Source organism: Neltuma alba, unplaced genomic scaffold (assembly GCF_004799145.2).
Source record: "Neltuma alba isolate B1F8T4 unplaced genomic scaffold, ASM479914v2 tig00012322_pilon, whole genome shotgun sequence".
NCBI lineage: Eukaryota > Viridiplantae > Streptophyta > Magnoliopsida > Fabales > Fabaceae > Neltuma > Neltuma alba.
This window is the reverse complement of record NW_021636833.1, coordinates 82,975-100,893: the sequence shown is the minus strand read 5'-3', so window position 1 is coordinate 100,893 and position 17,919 is coordinate 82,975. Positions and strand designations below refer to the sequence as shown.

General features: G+C 33.5%; 1 protein-coding gene across 4 annotated transcripts in view; it reads right to left on the bottom strand.

Annotated features, from left to right (window-relative positions):
- LOC114726017 (pleiotropic drug resistance protein 2) overlaps positions 1-17,919 on the bottom strand; it is a 25,507-nt gene extending 7,588 nt beyond the window's left edge. Inside the window, exons 1-21 of one of the 4 annotated variants that reach the window (XM_028912582.1) lie at positions 17,312-17,524; positions 16,582-17,019; positions 14,648-14,768; positions 13,150-13,238; positions 12,550-12,634; positions 11,781-12,071; positions 11,584-11,674; positions 10,223-11,123; positions 9,800-9,960; positions 9,445-9,548; positions 9,185-9,350; positions 8,968-9,102; positions 8,632-8,762; positions 7,782-8,114; positions 7,194-7,484; positions 6,955-7,038; positions 6,712-6,845; positions 6,396-6,623; positions 5,974-6,145; positions 5,512-5,766; positions 4,664-5,162 (exon numbers count right to left, since the gene is read on the bottom strand). In XM_028912582.1, the coding sequence (XP_028768415.1) occupies positions 4,893-5,162; positions 5,512-5,766; positions 5,974-6,145; positions 6,396-6,623; positions 6,712-6,845; positions 6,955-7,038; positions 7,194-7,484; positions 7,782-8,114; positions 8,632-8,762; positions 8,968-9,102; positions 9,185-9,350; positions 9,445-9,548; positions 9,800-9,960; positions 10,223-11,123; positions 11,584-11,674; positions 11,781-12,071; positions 12,550-12,634; positions 13,150-13,238; positions 14,648-14,768; positions 16,582-17,019; positions 17,312-17,343 (4,512 nt within the window). In that variant the 5' untranslated portion in view covers positions 17,344-17,524 and the 3' untranslated portion in view covers positions 4,664-4,892. Of the gene's footprint in view, positions 1-4,663; positions 5,163-5,511; positions 5,767-5,973; positions 6,146-6,395; positions 6,624-6,711; positions 6,846-6,954; positions 7,039-7,193; positions 7,485-7,781; positions 8,115-8,631; positions 8,763-8,967; positions 9,103-9,184; positions 9,351-9,444; positions 9,549-9,799; positions 9,961-10,222; positions 11,124-11,583; positions 11,675-11,780; positions 12,072-12,549; positions 12,635-13,149; positions 13,239-14,647; positions 14,769-16,581; positions 17,020-17,311; positions 17,625-17,852 lie in introns of those variants that run through there. The other 3 variants (XM_028912585.1, XM_028912583.1, XM_028912584.1) reach the window with 3 other exon arrangements.

Sequence of the window (17,919 nt, the reverse complement as noted above, 5' to 3'; positions counted from 1 at the left end):
ACCAGTTGTTAATCGCTTCTTTTCTCCACCAGATATGCCCCTTCTCATCTGATCCCCGACCAAAGTATCAGCACAAATTTCCAATCCTAGAATCTGAGTCCAATTTCTTGGTATGTTAGAGAAGCAAGGGTACTTAGGCTACTGAATGAAAATGAAAGTGATTAAAAAGAATAGAGATAAAAGCAGTAAACCTTGAGAATATAATCCGTAACAAGGCTTGTTTCTTGGCCAGCCATGGCAGCGGCTTTCATGAAAGCATCTATCTCAGTTTCAGGTTTGATTCCAGCTTGCTTTTCTCGTTCTAACAATTGCAGCAGCAGATCATACCTTGTTCCAACTCCTAAACAACGTCCCGAAAAGTCCAGAGTTTCTCTGACTGTCATTCCTCCATAATGAAGATCATGCTGGCTAATATACGCACAAACTCTTTCAGGCACAAACTCGGATAACTCATGACCACAATATGTGATTTTTCCTGACACCTGATAATTGATCATGACCATTCCAGAGTTCAAGTCAAGGAAACCCAAATTTGACCTTTAAAAATTTTTGCAAACCAGGTTTAATTAAGAATTCTTTGGCTTGGTACGATGCATTGTTAAATGTATTGATTGACCAGTTATAAGCACCAATGCACATTCTTAAACACAATCCTGGTGGAAATAAAAATTCAAGTAAGAAATTCACTGTTAGTTTCTGCAACAGTAAAAACTTCAACTCTCAAATCAAATCACTCTCAAGTGGAATCTCCAATTCATCATTCTAACAAAACTGAACGAATTGAAATTAAACAAGAGCATGACCAACCCTTAAATCCTTGTCTGATTTAGCGGCAAGGGCCTGAAGCAGTGTAGTTTTTCCTGATCCTGGAGGCCCCAGAAGTAAAGTCATTCTACAAGGTGTAATAGGAAGCCAAGTTAGAAAAATACCCAAAATAATGCAGAATTGGTAAGTTAATGAAAAGTCAACTGTTAATTCATTAGATTTGGTTTTTTCTTTTTTACTCATTAGATAGTATTCCCCTAGAATTCTCTTTTTGTTTTTTTTTTTGGGGAAAAAAAGACGGCTAAAAGTTGCAATGAATTAATAGGAGGAATTTAGACGATGATAAAGTGGAAATGATATCTTTATGAGCAGCACCTTGAAGGCTTAAGGATTCCACTGACATCTTGGAGTATGTTGAGCATCCTTTTCTTAGATGGGAAAAGCTTAATTGATCCAAGAACTCCCTATTTTATCACAAACAATAAGAAGAAAAAGAGACAACTTTTTAACAGTATATTTGAAGGTAGAAAAAAAAAACTAGGCATTTTGAATAGCAGACAGTACAAGTTTTAATTATTTTAAAGAGCTATAAAGTCCATTCCAATTTGTTTTGGAGTAAATTAGTTATTTACTCTTCAAGATCACTTTTTTCTTTAATTGGTCTGTTAAAGATAAAATATTTATTTTGATCTCTCAATAAAAAAATTATTCAATGCGTTAGGCAAAACCAGAACACTCAAGTTCGCACTAAGCTTTATAATCATAATATAACAAGTGCATTCAATAATAAGATAAGAACATGATTTCTTGGAGACAATTTGTTATTAAATAAAAAAATATATATTTTGTGTGTTTTGACTGAAAAATTTGATGATAAAGATGAAAAAATACCTATAAATTTAGTCATTAAAAAAAGGTATAAAAATAGCGATGTGTGTGTGTGTGTGTCCATCCACAGATATTGATGAGCTACGGTTTAGCATTGATGCACATGACATGCTTTTATTTTATTAATTTATGAAATTAATACCTCAATTGCATTTAAGGTGGAATTCAGGAGAGTTGGGAGTGCTCTGGTTCCAATATATGCATCTCCATCTACATTCAAATGCTCAAATCGAACTTCAATCTTCGGAATCTCTATTCCAACCCTAAAGCCAGAGGATAAAGAACATCAATCAAAATAAAGCCAGAGGAGATCTAAGCTAAATAAAGCTACATATACTTTTTAACTTCAAATTATTTTTCATCATTTCATAAATACCCACTTCAAGAAAACTACCAATTATTACTTCAGGAATGATCATGACATATCTAACCTATCCAAGACTAAATTTTTGGTATCTTTGGATTGAGAATGAAAGGAGGAAAAAAAAAAAAGGGAAATAAACTAGAGTTTTTCATTTGATTTAAATCCTATATTTCCCCCCTTTTATCCTTTTTACAGTAAAAGTATATTATAAGAAGTGTTCGATTTAAATTTAAAATGAATAAAATTACAGAAGTTAAAAACTGAAATAAAATTTTGATTCCCTCTTCTGTTTCTTCAATCCAAACATATTCAAAAGTTTCAAGGAGAATATAATGAAACAAACGAAAAAAAAAAAAAACAAGGAAAATAAGGTTAAATTTCAATTTTGTTACCCTTCGTTATCCATTTTAATCTTCTTAAATAAAAATACAAAAAAAGGAGGACTTCAACGATATTTAAAGGGTGGTTAATTTTTTAATTATCTGCTCTTCTGTGAAAAAAAAAAAAACACTTTTTCTTCCCTCCAATATCCTTCATTCAAGCATACCTTAAAGAGAAACCCACCCTATTTAAGATTTTACTCCTCATCTGATACTCCTCAAAAGAATTCAAGTCTAGCTGATAATGAGGATAGATAGTGGAGGTTTGTGGAGAAAATTCAATAGGATTTTCTTTTTTAAAAAAAAAAAAATTCATGCTTTTAATTGTGATTTTTCAATTTCACGATCATTTTAACAATTCATCTACTTCTATTAATTTCAATGAAGTAGTTAGAAATAACCTATGTTTAGGAGTGTAGAGAGTATTTAATGTGTTTCATGAGCAAAAAAACCAAAATTAAGGAGAGGAAGAGGTGACTTACTTATCAATCCTATCCTTAAGCCTACACAAAAACTTGTCATGATCTTGTTCAGCATTCTTCAGAACAGTGTCTAAGAGCAGCCTCTTTTCCAGCAGGCCAAGCTTGGTGACATCAATCTCTTCATAACCATCACTCTTCTCCTTCATCCTCTCAATTATGGCTTCCCATTTCAGCTTCTCTTCCTCTCCTTCTCCCCTCATGATTCTGAGAAATTACCTAGCAAAATGGAAGCTTCAGAGAATCTCACAGAACCCATCAAAAGATACTATCATAATTGCTTATAGCTTAAGGAAACAAAGGTCTCTGATTCCCATCAGCAAGCAAAAAGAAAATCCTTATGTGGCCAATGCAGATTTCAGAGATCTCAGATTCTCAGGAGAAATAACGAGTACAGCTTAGTGAGAAGGTGTATAACACAACATATACCAAACAAGGCTTTGTGAGAACATTGAAGTTTTCAGATAGCTTAGGAAAAAAAGAATATGAGGTATCAGTATATATAGAGAAGAATACAAAAAAGAACGTTTGTTAGTGGGAGAATCGGTATATAGAGAGAAAAAGCCAAAAGAAAGGAACTAAAAAGAGTTTTGATTCATGGGGGAATCAGCAAACACAAAGGAAAAAGGCAAGAGAAAGAAATAAGGACTGTTAATTTGCATCATAGTACAATGTACTTGAAAGATGATCTTTCCAAGAACATCATTTCGGAGTATACTAGAACATTATCTTTTAAAAAGAACTTCTGAATATTATAGGTACATGAATCGCTCTATATTTTGATAGAATAAAAATACAGATTGGTAGCTAGTTTAAGAAACTTAAATAATTTTTTCTTTCAAATTTCGTATTTTAATTTAGATGTACAATAAGAGACACTATACATGTGACAGCACACAAATTATCCATTAATTAAAATTAAAAGTACTTCCTAAGTCATTAGATTTAGAATATAATATAAAAGGCATCGCATAATAATTTATTTTTTTCTCCATAGGTTAAGAGATAATATACTGTGAATTAAATTATACTTTCAAAAGCAAATCCATAATTATTATATTATATAATAAAAATAATAAACTGAAAAGAATTAAAAGAACAAGACATAAATTGCATGATACGCCTGAGTTCATGAGAAGGAAGGGTTGGGTATATTGATCAAACATTCAGTAGGGTTGATAAAGGGCATTCCCATGGAATCTCAATCCGTGGTTTTTTTCGTTTTGAAAATTAGAAATGAGACATTCAAGCTGATAAATATAAATATATAGTACCTTCGATAATAAGAGTTAAATAATTTATAAATATTAAAACAACTAATTAAGTTGGTTATTTGGAGAAAAAAATTTACTTTTTCTAAAATATTCTTTTTAATCGTTTGTATTGAAAAAATGCTCCCTTGATACCATTTTATTATGTGCAATAATAGAAAGAATTTAGGAAAGACAAATTAATTTGGGGGCAAAACAGATTAAAATATTATATTTAAAAACAAAGCAAATTCTTTAATTGTTCTTACATTCAGGACTGAAAGGAACATTAATTACTAACAAACAAGAGAACTTGTACTGCTGCTGAATAGTTGGCCAAACTCGCGAACTGTACAAAAGCCTATAATCAGTCATAGTGGGATTAGTACAGCTCCTCCCCCTCTTCTGGTTTCTGAAAGGCATTATAATTAATTAATAAAATGTAATTAGACCTTAAAATTTTTTACAGTAACTAATTTAACTTCAATATATGTGCTTTGAAGTTCGAATAAGCACATAAACCACTTCTCAAACAGATTAAAGGCAATAAAATAATCCAACATCAGAGATCAACTTGGAAATTGAATAGCATATGTATAATTGCTGATCAATTTCTATATACTTTGATTTGATTTTATTTGATTTTATTATTTTTTGTCTGGGATATGCCCTTTGGCATATGGCACTTCTTGTGACAGCAGTTAGTATACAGAGAGAGAGTAAAAATATTTCTTTTCTGTTCACTTCTCATGTCCCTAAAACTCCTTTACCGTTTTTGGAAGTTAAGGAACTTGATGCCATAAGCAAATACAAAGAGAAATACAACAGCAAAAGCAACATGAGCAACAGCAACAGCACCCAGGAAACCATATTCAAAGCCCATCTGTTTCTTCAGATACTCTTTTACTGATATTGGTGCTGATCCAGGAACTTCTACAAGACTAGTTTTGTCTCCTATTTGGGAAGTAACAAGGCCATACACGGTCCAAGCTGTAGGGCTTGCCCAGTAATACCACCTCCACCATATTGGAATGAGCTGCAAAAACGAAAAACCTCATCGAAATTTGTGCTTCATGCAATCTCATGTTCATTATTATATTGAGTAATTCAGACTTTTCCATCAAACTGCTAATACCGGTATTCTTATCTGGTCTCAAATATAAAGAACAAATATGTTCAAGGCCAGAGGGAGCATCATTTAAGTGAATGTTCTGTTTTTCAGCTGTGTATTGAACTATTTCTACTGAAAAATTGTATATATGATCAAATATCATGGCAAGAGATAAAGAATAGTTGAACAATAGGCACTATGATACTGAAACGGAAGTCAGTCGGTGTCCTTAGTGTGTGGAAAGTGTATGGAAGTGAAGAAAGAAAGTAAATACCTTTCTTGGGATAATGAAACCAGTGAAGAGATTCCAGAAAGTGAGAAAGAAGGACATAACAATTGCAGCAATTTGGTGGTTTGGTGTTAGAGCTACGGTCATCATCCCATAAAGTGTGAAGTAGACAAAGGACATGAAGACAAAGTAATAGAACCACAAGAACTTGTCAACATGCCAGGTGAACCCAATCATTGAGAAAAGGATAAGGCTATAAACAAGAGTTTGTATTGCCACATAAATCATCTCTACAGCTACCTGCAATGAAATTGTTTGCACATTGTATCAAATTTGTCAGCATCAGGGATCATCACAGAGAAAAGGTACATTTCTTTTCAACTTCCTCCATTAAAAAGCAAAGGGACATAAAGAAGCTGAAGAAGACAAGAATTGCTGAGATCAACTTGGCACATTCACAAATAATTTGGCCTTCTTTCTTGCAGTAAGAGGATCAGTTGAATTTACCTGAGCAAATGCATAAGGGATAGCTGAGTACATTCCAGCTGCTCTTTCTCGGTAGAAAACTGTTCTTTCTATTGCAACAACAGGTTGGACAGCAGAAGTGTTTGTGGCTCCAAGGAAGAAAATAGCGGAAAATATAGCACCCATAAGATTGAACAGTTCTTGTTCTCTTTGTCTGTAGACAAAATGTGCTTTATTCATGAGTCTGAAATTATTTCTCATTCAGGGTCTAACAAACATATTGTTGAAATGTCATCCAAAAAGGGTGTGAGAGAGATGTCACATACAATTCTAAGTTTATAAGAATACCAATTAATCAACAAAACATGCAGAATGTTAACATGGTATTAGTTTTAATGACCAAGCAATGAAGAATTAACAGGTACCATTGCACAAGTACATTACTATCAAGGAAAACAACTTACGTTTCATTGCCTTTGTCCCAGAAAATGAGCCCAAAAATGACGCCAACAATTATTGTCAAGAACAACCTGATGGCATTATACTGTGGATTTCTCCAATAAGACCAGTGTTGTTTCCAGAAGCAAGCTTTGCATTGAGTTACAAATGCCTGGGAGTATTTAGTTGGGAAGTATAGATCCTTTGCTCCTGGTGCTGGAGTGCTTAGCTCTTTAATAAGTTTCTGGTTCCTCCTAAACACGTTAAAATTTATTAAAAAATTGTATAAATGTGTTCCTAATTTCTGGTACAAAAAAGGACACAAAGGCTACTACTACTCACTGATACAATTCTGACTTGGAGTACAGTTCTGCAAAGTCCACACCTAGCTGAGACTCAGCTGCCGTAGAAGTGATCTCCAACATCCACGTGGCAGGATTGATTCCATCTTTGATCTTAGGAACTGATGGAATGACCTGAACATTTCAAAAGGGTTTCTCCATGGGTTTTTACTCAAAACAAACACGTGGATTTTGTATTATTATTGACAAATTACTATATGCATTGTCAAAAAGTCATACTCACTTCAAAGTATTCTATTAAGTCCTGAGAATTTCGACCAAGGGGACCACTATATATGACTTGTCCTCCTCTCTTCATCAAAAGCAGCTAAAAGAAAGATGAGATGGATTAAGAACGGTTCCTTCATGACAATCATTAAAAATATGATACATGCTCCACAAATTGATAATACCCGGGGAGTTGGCCTGCATTACCAGCTTTATATAACAAACACAACAGAACTAGACCTGAAAGTCATGTACCTCGTCGAAAGCTTCAAATATGTCAATGCTTGGTTGATGAATTGTGCAAACAACGGTTCTCCCTGTGTCCACTGTATTTCTAATGGTACGCATAACAATGGCTGCAGCTCGAGCATCGAGGCCAGATGTTGGCTCATCCATGAAGATTATAGAAGGATTGGCAACCAATTCTACAGCAATGGTGAGTCTCTTTCTTTGCTCAGTTGACAAACCATCTATTCCTGGAAGTCCTACTAGAAAATCTTTCACTGCACGTAGCTCAACCAACTCCATAACTTCCTCAACAAACATCTGTAACACAGAAAGAAAACCATCTAACAATAGTCGTATTGATAACAATTGCAACAGAGGTGAAGATTAGCTAGAACATGACCAGTAATTGAAGCATAGTGTTGGAGTTGATGTCCAAATTTGCAAGAAAGTAATTTTAATTTGTTAGTAGTCACTATACATTTGCTTTCACTGATAAATCATGACATATTAGTTGAACCTTGCATGTTGTATAAAATAATAGAATATATACTTTCACTGTCAAGTGAAAATTCATGAGTTATGCTATTATAACCTCTGGTAAGAATAAAGCAATACCTTCTGTGTTTCTCTATTCACCTCCTTACCAAGACGCAGCCAAGCAGAAAATATAAGAGATTCATAGACTGTGACATGTGGAGAATGGATATCATTTTGTTCACAATAACCACTGATGCGAGCAAAAGTTGCTTGGTTCTTTGGAAAACCAGAAATACTGATGCTTCCTTCTATATAGCCACCAGTTTTTCTTCCCGCAAGAACATCCATCAAAGTAGTTTTGCCAGCACCACTGACACCAACTAGTGCAGTTAAAACTCCAGGTCTAAAAGCGCCACTAACATTGCGTAGAATCTGAAGCCTATTTTCTTCAATTCCTTGCTTCTTCATTTCCTATCACAGGAAAACTTGCCAAGTATTAAAGATCGTGGATCATTAATATCATATTTTATTCCAAAAACACCAATTATCATATGAATATGTGTGTAGCAGAAAACTCTTCTTGTCATGATTACTTAATTCAGCCAATGGTTTTCAAACTGCCTGTGTTATACTTAGTTTAAAGTTTAGATTGTCTTTTAGCGACAAATGTGAACATAAAGAAAGGAAGTTAGCTAGCCTAGATACATGGACCAACTAGTAAACTAATGAGAATGCTAATATGGATATAAAGCACCACCTGAGCAGAGCCTCGTGATAAAATTTGAAATGTCCTCTAGCAATTTAAAGGCGTGTGTCATGTCTAATATGAGAAACAACTCCTCTTTTGAAGTGCCCATAAATAATAAACTAAATAAGAACGCCAAAAGTGGTGAATAATTTTTATTGAGTGAATCTCTATCTCTATTATATCTAAAGTCAATAATAATTTGAGAAGATGATTAAAGAAGACAAGAGTGTAGAAATTTACAGTTGGCATATCAACGTAGTAATTCACGTGATCAAAAGCAAGTGATAGGGGCCGAAAAGGCAAGACCATTCCCCTCTTAGTTGTTGCACTCTCCGCTGTTTTAGGATTTGAACCGTCTTGGATGTTGATGCCTGTATAATTACCAGCAGTTGGTAATAAAGAGGGAATATCTTATAGCCATATGAGGTTTGCGTAAATTGCAACTGATTCAATTTCCAAAATGGATAAAACTTCCCCAGAAGCATTAAGGGATGGAACATGCAAAAAATCACAGTGTAAATCTTTCGAGCAATGTATCTGTAAGACAACCAATGAACCAAACGTGAGATTCATTACCTTCAAACAAGTTCTTAGTTGAAGCTGAGCTATCTCCTGTGGTTTTCATTTCTTGTATTTCAATGGATGATGATCCCGTCATGCTTGTCCTTTTGACATCCTCCTCAACAGTAATAGATTTAGAATCTCCAAATGCTGCAAATTGATATTTTAAGCCAGTCTCGAAAATGAAGTCATGTATTAATGCGATAGAAGGCAGATTAATATGGTTACTTACGACTCAAGAATGCTAATGCAGCAATGAAACAAATGTTGAAAAGTAGAGAAAAGCCTAGAAGAGCACCAACAGAGATCCAGTACCAATATTCTTCAGTGAACATCCCTCTAGCCTTGAGAAGAGCCTTTCCAACAGTGGGTTCAGGGATTCTTGGGTCTATATTAGGCTGTGGAAAAGCATAAATATGCAGAAATGAACTATCAGCAAAGCAATTTCACAAGGCCAGAGAAATACTTGTCTTCACATTTAAAGTGTCTTACAGCACTCCATCTTTTGTCAAGGAATTCATTTATGACTATGGCGTTTTGTCCATACATCATAGGAGAAGCATAGTAGCCCCATATCATCCACGGTTTGATGTCATCTGTGAAGGTAAAAACCCAAGTTTCACATACCATGTCAAGAACCATTTCACTTGAAAGTTTAAGTTCTTCAATAAAGACCTAAGAATTTTAAGTATGGAACTTTTTATCACTTGGTTAGAGAAACTACGATATCAGATAAATATCCATTTCACAGAAAAGCTAAAGTTGAAGGTAGGTAAACTTATTTTATTTCATGCTTTTTTTGACCAGCAAAGCAGAAGTGGAAATAAAAATACAGACTCCTGCTTACCTTTAGCAACGATGAAACCACCAAGGACAAAAACAAGTAGCAGTGTGAAGGTACCAAGTGTGTTTGCTACAATTTGTGTTCTTCCGAGTGCAGCAATGAAGCGGAAAAGGGATAAACCCATTTGATGCACGCAAAAGAATGCCAAAAACTGACGAAAAAACCTGAAATATATTTTTTCTATATTCACCATCTATTATAGTTTGAAATACAATCATACTAAAAAAATTGCAGAAGAATATGATCTAACTCAATTATTTGCGATTAAAGCTGTCATTTTTGTGGAGGACCAGGTGACATGGATGGATGGATCTCTTGACAAGTTAGTCATAAAGATTCTAATACCTTGTCAAGAACTACTCTGACTCAAGATGTCAAGATGTGAAATGAAACCCATGAATTTTTTCTATCTCAGTTGATACGTACCTACTAGCAGAAGGAGCAAATCCAATGGTATAATAAGTAAGGACGACCCATAATCCTGACTCCATCAAAGAGAGAGGGATTCTAAGGACCCAAATGGGCAGTGCAAAAGCCCATGCAGGGTAAAACAAGAAATCTCTCTGCTTGAAAAAAACAGGGAGCCTTAAAATGGTGAGTGCAAGTTCCGCCATGCCATTGAACATGACATTGATAAGACTGAAAAACAAAGCACCAAAGAATTTTGTCCCATCTTCAAGTTTTCCATACTTCATTTCTGTTCTCAAAAATACTGTCAAGGCAATCAAAGACATTATTATAATTTGAGTTGTCTTGAATATATATATGAAGGAGTTTCGTTTCAACAGGAGGCACTCTCTAGCAAAGCAAGCCTTGAAAAGCTCCCATCTTGAAACACCATACTTCTCTGTCACCAATGCAGCTGGATGAGTTTTTTGTTGGTCATAAGGAATCTGAAGCTCTCCATAGAGTTTCTGACCAATGTAGTGCTTGTTGAAGTGGTCTACTAAATCAGGCACACTAACGTATTGGTAAGGTTTGTCCCTTCTGAACCAGTATTGCTCTTGGTCCTTCTTGGAAGTGACTTCTTGTAAGAAGTCTGCAATTCCTTTTCTTTCTGGGCATTTGAAACCAACACTTTCAAAGAAACTGAGAATGTTTTCACGTGGGCCTTGATATACTATTTGGCCTTCTGCAAGTAAGATTATGTCGTCAAAAAGGTCGTAGGTCTCTGGTGCAGGTTGCAAAAGAGAGATTAACATTGTAACATCCATGATATGGACCATCTGTCCCAAGGACCTAACAATTTGAAAGGTTGTGGAACTATCCAAACCAGTTGAAATTTCATCCATAAAGAAAGCTTTTGCAGGCCCAACCAGCATCTCACCTGCATCAATATTTTGATCTTACTATTTAAGTGAAAGATAGCAAAATAGGTAGTTCTATAATGCAAATCAATATTCACCAGACTAATTATGCAACTTTTTTACCTGAAGTTTCCGTTCAAAATGTTTCCAATCAATTGGAAATGTTGTTGACATTTTACCTAAACCTATATCTGTGGAGATCACTACCAAAATTATCTGATGTCATCTTACAAATCACGTATAGGAGGAACACTGACAATGTTTTTGAATATAAAGGGATGAAACTAGAGCCAATAATGATGTAGAAAGACTGGCATGAAGTTACAAGTTTTAATTTTGTTCTTTATTTTTCAACTTGTATTCAAAGATTTTCTTGCAGATTTACATCTAAAGCCAAAAAAAAAAAAAAAGAATTGACATTTCTTATTTTCATATGGAATTAAGAGACCAAAAGTATATTTTGCCCACTATTTCTTATACCAGTAGTTAATCTCTTCCTTTCTCCACCAGATATGCCCCTTCTCATCTCATCGCCCACCAAAGTATCAGCACATGTTTCCAGTCCAAGAATCTGTCTTCATTTTATGGATATGTTAGACAAACCAGGAACTCAAGCTATACTGACTTAGTGAAAGAAAATAAGGGGAAAAATATCAACGGAAATAGAGGTACTAAACCTTGAGAATGTAATCAGTAACAAGAGTTGTTTCTTGGCCAGCCGTTGCAGTGGCTTTCATGAAAGCATCTATTTCGGGGTCCGGCTTGATTCGGGTTTGCTTTTCTCGTTTCAACAATTCCAGCAACAATTCATACCTTGTTCCAACTCCCAAACAACGCGCAGAAAAGTCCAGAGTCTCTCTAACCGTCATCTCTCCATGATGAAGATCATGTTGGCTTATATAAGCACATGTTCTCTGAGGGACAAACTCTGATAATTCACGACCACAGTAAGTGATTCTTCCTGATACCTGTTGATTGATTTTGATCAGTCCAGTGCTAAAACTAAAACTTCATGTCAACCACAAAGAGACATGTAAAAGCATTCATGTACACTAAGGGACACTAAGTCTACTTAACAATTCCTTGCTTCTAAATTGCTTATCCTACTACTAGTTGCAAAATAACATACTCGGCGTGTATTAAAGATGCATTTTTGCAACTGTATATGGAGTGTACTAGGAACAGCAATACCAGAAAATAGTAATTTCCGTGTCTGTCATAAAAAGACAGACGCCATAATTAATGAATTAAAAGATTATATTATTAGGAGTATTTTGCATTGATATACACAATCATTGTAAAGTTCAGCTACCTTTTTACAGATTTTTTGAATGGTTAAAAGATTCAATCCCTCAGATCACTCTCAAGTAGGATCTCAGAAGCATGATTCCCCCGGGGGGGGGGGGGGGGGACAAGTGATTGAAATTGAGTAAAAGAATGACTAACCCTTAAGTCTTTATCTGATTTGTTTGCAAGAGCCTGAAGCAGTGTAGTTTTTCCAGCTCCTGGAGGCCCCAGAAGCAAGGTCATTCTAAAAAAGTGTGATATAAGGACTGAGTTAGCAAAATACTGCAATGTTGATGAAACTTTTGAGACTAATTTTTGCTTAATTGATCAAAAAGCTCATAAATAATTTTATTATATTATAATTTCTAAATAATTTGATATCAAGTCAAGCTTTTTTTTTTTTTTTTGGTTGGCCTGAAATATCATGCCAAGTTTCAACCCTAAAACTTCGACATCAGTAATAAGTCTTTCTACCGAGTGAAGTCAACTATATAGATTGCATTGTGTCATTAAACTCTTAAGCAACTAATTATTCGGATATATCATTTTACCATAAGATCTTGTTTCACAAATTTTGAAACCTCATAATCGAGATTTGATTTCACTAACATACTAGCAACAGCAGTAGATCAAAAAATTTCCTTATCCAAAAATAAATAGCTACAATTTATATAAACTGAAATAATATTAAAAAAAAAGAGAGAAATAATATGAAGAATTTAGAGAGTGACATAATAGAGATGATGTCTGTAAAATCACCTTGAAGGTTTGAGGATTCCACTAACATCTTGAAGTATATTGACAACCCTTTTCTTGGATGGGAAAAGCTTGATTGATCCCAGAACATTCTGTTTACTCAAACAAGAACAGTGGAAAGAAGCAATTCATCAATATATAAATATATATATATATATAGGAAAACAATTCTAGGCATATTAAAGCTAAGTTCATTGCAATGCCTTTTTTTAATCAATCAATGACTTATAAGTCAAGAATCACGAGGGCTCCAATTTTATGATATTTCAGCTAGTTTATTCAAGTAAATGCAATTTTTATCTAACTTAAGGACCTACATAGGAATTTAAAAAGGAAAATATACATGTATGTTTCAGATGAAAAATGATGTTTGAAAAAAAACGAAAAGAATTTAATGTACTACCTCCTACTCTTCATAAAAGAACTAGTTTGACATTTAATTTGATCCTAAATATAAAAACTCCAATCCACTTTATCTCCCATATTTATTCATTTTTTTAAGGTAATTCTTGTAGTTGTTGCACATATTAAATGTCTACATGATTAGCAATGATATTTTAAGAAAGACAACATATGTTTATTCCAAATAACTAACTTAGCTAGTTTTATTAATCTGTTCAAACTAGACAACTAGCTCTTATATTAAAGATCGAGGTAGTATTTGTTTTATTTTGTGGTCCAAGGATCATGGGAGTAACTGCCTTCAAGGGGAATTTGGTAGCCTACTTAGGTACCACAAAACTCAAAGCACGTGAACTTTTCCCCCTTTTGTAACACAACGCACATGAACTTGAATCCTGTGATTTTCATTCTTTGTTTTCCAGAGAAACAAGTGACCAAAAAAAAAATTAAACTTACTTCATTTTGATTTTTTTTTTGTCTCATAAGAAGTAACACAGTTAAAAAAATATATCTTTCAATGGTAAGTTTGTAAAAGCTAAATATTAAGCCGTCTGAATTTGAATTTAAACAACTTAAATCCGATAATTGAATCAGTCAAATTACATCCCCTCAATTAAAAAATATTCAAAATTAAAAATATTCTCTGCAAGTAAATTGATATAAATAGACAAAAATAGATTATACAGGGGAGCAATTTTTTATTTTCACTTTGTATCAGACATTAATGCACATGTCTGTATTTTCTGTCTTTGGTTATATATGTGCCCAGCAACAATTAAATACTCCTGTCCTGCACAAAAACTACATCTTTCCATTAAAAAAAAATATAAATATCATTTTATTTTCTTTTTATAACTGATTTCTGCCTCCTATAATTGCTGTCTGCAATTAAGAACTTGAAGTGGTTGGGGCAAATTAAAAGAAAGAAAGGTAGTTAGATGAGATTCAAAGTTAATAATTGAAAAACGAAAAGAAATGTCAACATTATGTGGCCAAATGAAGAATGGTCCACTAGATGAAATAGCCCATAGGGAGTAGATAACTAATTAAATTAATTATTGTAATAATTAGTGTTGAATAATTAATAAAATTAAAATACCTCCATTGCATTGAGGGTAGAATTGACTAATGTGGGAAGTGCTCTGGTTCCAATATATGCTTCTCCTTCTACAAACAAATGCTCAAATCGAACTTCAATCTTTGGAATCTCTATTCCAACCCTATTTAACAAAACCAAAATTTAAAGTTGTTGAGAAGGAAAAATTAGTCCATGTAAAATCAAACTATATTTGAACTAAAGTAAGCTACATATATTTTTATATTTAAATCGTTTTATCAAATTATTAATGCTCTTTTATAAATATTAAAATTCGAAGATTGCAGAAAGAAAAAGAAATGGGAAAAATTACCTATAGGTCCTAGGTAATTAAATTAAACACAAGCAGGTATATTAAAATTTATTTAACACTAACAAGTTCTAAAAGATTAGGGGTGTTTAGATTAGTTTATTTTAAGTGAATTTGAAATATATATAAGAAAAATTTTATCCCATAAAATGCAAAAGAACTTTTTTCTACATCGTTTCCAAATAGCCTCTTAGTATCTACAAATTTGACTTATAAATGATGTAACTCAATTTGTATATATTAAATTCCTTGAAATCTATTTATACTGTGTATAAATTGAGACACCCATATTCACTAGGACCAATAGATAATTTTCTAAAATAATGTTAGAATGGTACCAGTTATTTAAAGTTCAGCAGTACTTGAATTTACATTAGTTGATAATATTAATTAACGATGTATATGATATTATCAACTAGTTTAAATTTTGAGTGAGATTGAAATATAAATGAGAAGTAGTTCTCATAGCATAATTTTTCATTCATAAAACTCAAATTTAAGAGTTTGAGTTAAGGACATTGAATCTCTTTCACTCAACAATGTTTAGGTGAAAATTAAACCCTGTTTTTAAAAATAATTTTACATTGTATAAAATAAATATATTAATAAATTTGTCTTGATTTACAAAAAAGTATTTTTTAATAGCCGGTACTTCTTCAAGTTGTGATTTTACACGTGCACATACAAATTCTCTTATTTGTTTCAAAATAATTGTCAGAAAAAATGACAGATAAAAACCATGAAAATTACAAAACTCCAAATCACGATTCGTTATAATACTCGAACAGGTTTTCACAATAATTGACTGGCAAACAACAAGACATTTTTTAAGATAATTCTTGAGTTGAGATTTTGTAATTTACACAATCTTTTATGTCATTTTGCCTAATACAAAAGCTAGATTATACCAAAATTTCATAATATTAAATTAAAATGCCCTTGTAGTAAATACCTTTGTTTCAAATGCTACACCTGTTATTAGCGAATGGTAAATGAGTATAACAATCGTGAAAGGATTCATTGAATATTCTAAGGCGACAAATATTTTGAAAATTAATTAAAACTCCAAAAAGAATATTTTGTTAAAAGAGAGGGAGTATGTTTTGCAAGTTACACCGTCCACTGTTAGTTTTGTGTTAGATTTTAAAATAAAGTGAAAAAAGAAGGAAAATTATGATCCACATGTCTTCAAGCTTTGTCCCAGAGTGAATTTTCTTTACATTTGGATTGAGAGAAAAAGACGAAAAGGAAGATGAACTAGAATCTTAAGGTCTATAGTAATATTTCCAACCCAACTATATTGTAAAATTATACTATATATATATCCAAATTTAAACAACAAAAATCATCAAAAATTGTAATTTTTCACTTTCCTCTCTCCTTCATCTTTTTTTATTCAAACGCATTCCAAATAAGAGTATCCCTCAACTTAATAATAGATGTTAAAATTAAAATATATATTATTGGCTTTCATTTTCTTCCATTATTCTTCCCCATCCAATCCTACCTGAGCAGCGAACTCCGATTAATTTAATGTTTTTCTCCCTTCTAATCTAAAGCAAGAATCAAACTTGAGATGAACAGATTTGCATTTCCAAGCAGAAAAATAAGAAAGAGGTAAACTTACTTATCAATCCTGTTTCTGAGCCTCTGCAAGAACTTGAGATTATCTTCTTCAATATTCTGCAGAATACAGTCCAAGAGATGCCTCTTTTCCTGTATCCCAAGCTTGGTGACATCAACCTGTTCATAATCCACAGTTCCAAAATCCTCAAGAACCCGAAGCTCCTTCTTCTTCTCCTTCTTCATCATGCCTGTTCTTATTCTCTCAAATGTTGGAAGCCTTTCTATGGCTGCCCATTTCAGTTCTTCTTCATCTTCATCTTCTCTTCTCATGCTTCTCTCAAACACTCCTCCATGGCCACTCCATGTGTCTCTCATACTTGCAGTAACCCAGCTCCTTCTGCTGCTCATTGACCCTATGCTCATCCTCAGGCTGCTGTTCGCCCGGATCCCTCCATTGTTATCTCCTTCCCTTTCTTCCTCCATGAATGCTTCTATCAAACTATTGAAAAATCCTCGTGTCAGCCATGGAAGTTTCCGAGAGTTAAAACTCAAAAAGGGTACTTATTTAAGAGTTTTCAGATTCTAAGCAACTAGGAACAAAATGAGAATTCTAATGTCAGAAATGGAAGTTTCAGAGAGTTCAGACTCAAAAGAAGGTCCTTAAGTAAGTTTCAGAGGTTTAAGATTCTAAGCAACTAGGAAGAAAATGAAAATTCTTATGTCAGAAATGGAAGTTTCTTAGATTTCACCAGATTTTGAGAAACTAAGAAGAAGGAAAAGAAAGTTCTTACGAGAGCAATGGAAGTTTCTGAGATTTCATCATATTCTGAGCAAGTAAGAAGGAAACGAAAATCTTTATGGGAACAACAAAAGTTTCTGAATTTCATCAGATTCTGATAAGCAGCTAGCTGGGAGAGAATGAAAATCCTTATATGAAGCAAAGGAGGTTTTAGAATCTGACAGAAAGAAACCAAAAGATACTGATGGGTTGGGTTGGTTCCAAATTAAGGAAACAAAGGGTGAGACTACCAGCAACCAGGAAATTAAGAAAAATCGTTCCATTGGTTTCAGACTTCAGAATCTCAGAATTCAAAGGTCTGTTACATAACTTAAGAAGCAAAGTTTATGTAATCTGATCTACCAAACAAAACTACAGTGTCTGAATTCTAATAAAGCTAGAAAGAACTAAATCCTTATGTGAACACTGGAACTTTCAGACACTTGAGACCAGTAGAAATCTCACTACAAACCAAATCAGACAACACAGTTGATACTACTATCTACCAAACCAGGGATGATTATCTTAAGCAACTGAGAAAGAAAAATCCTTACGTGTCAGATGTGAGCAAAGAAAGTGTACAACACTATCTCTGTGCGTTTGTGAGTATGTGGAGGCTGG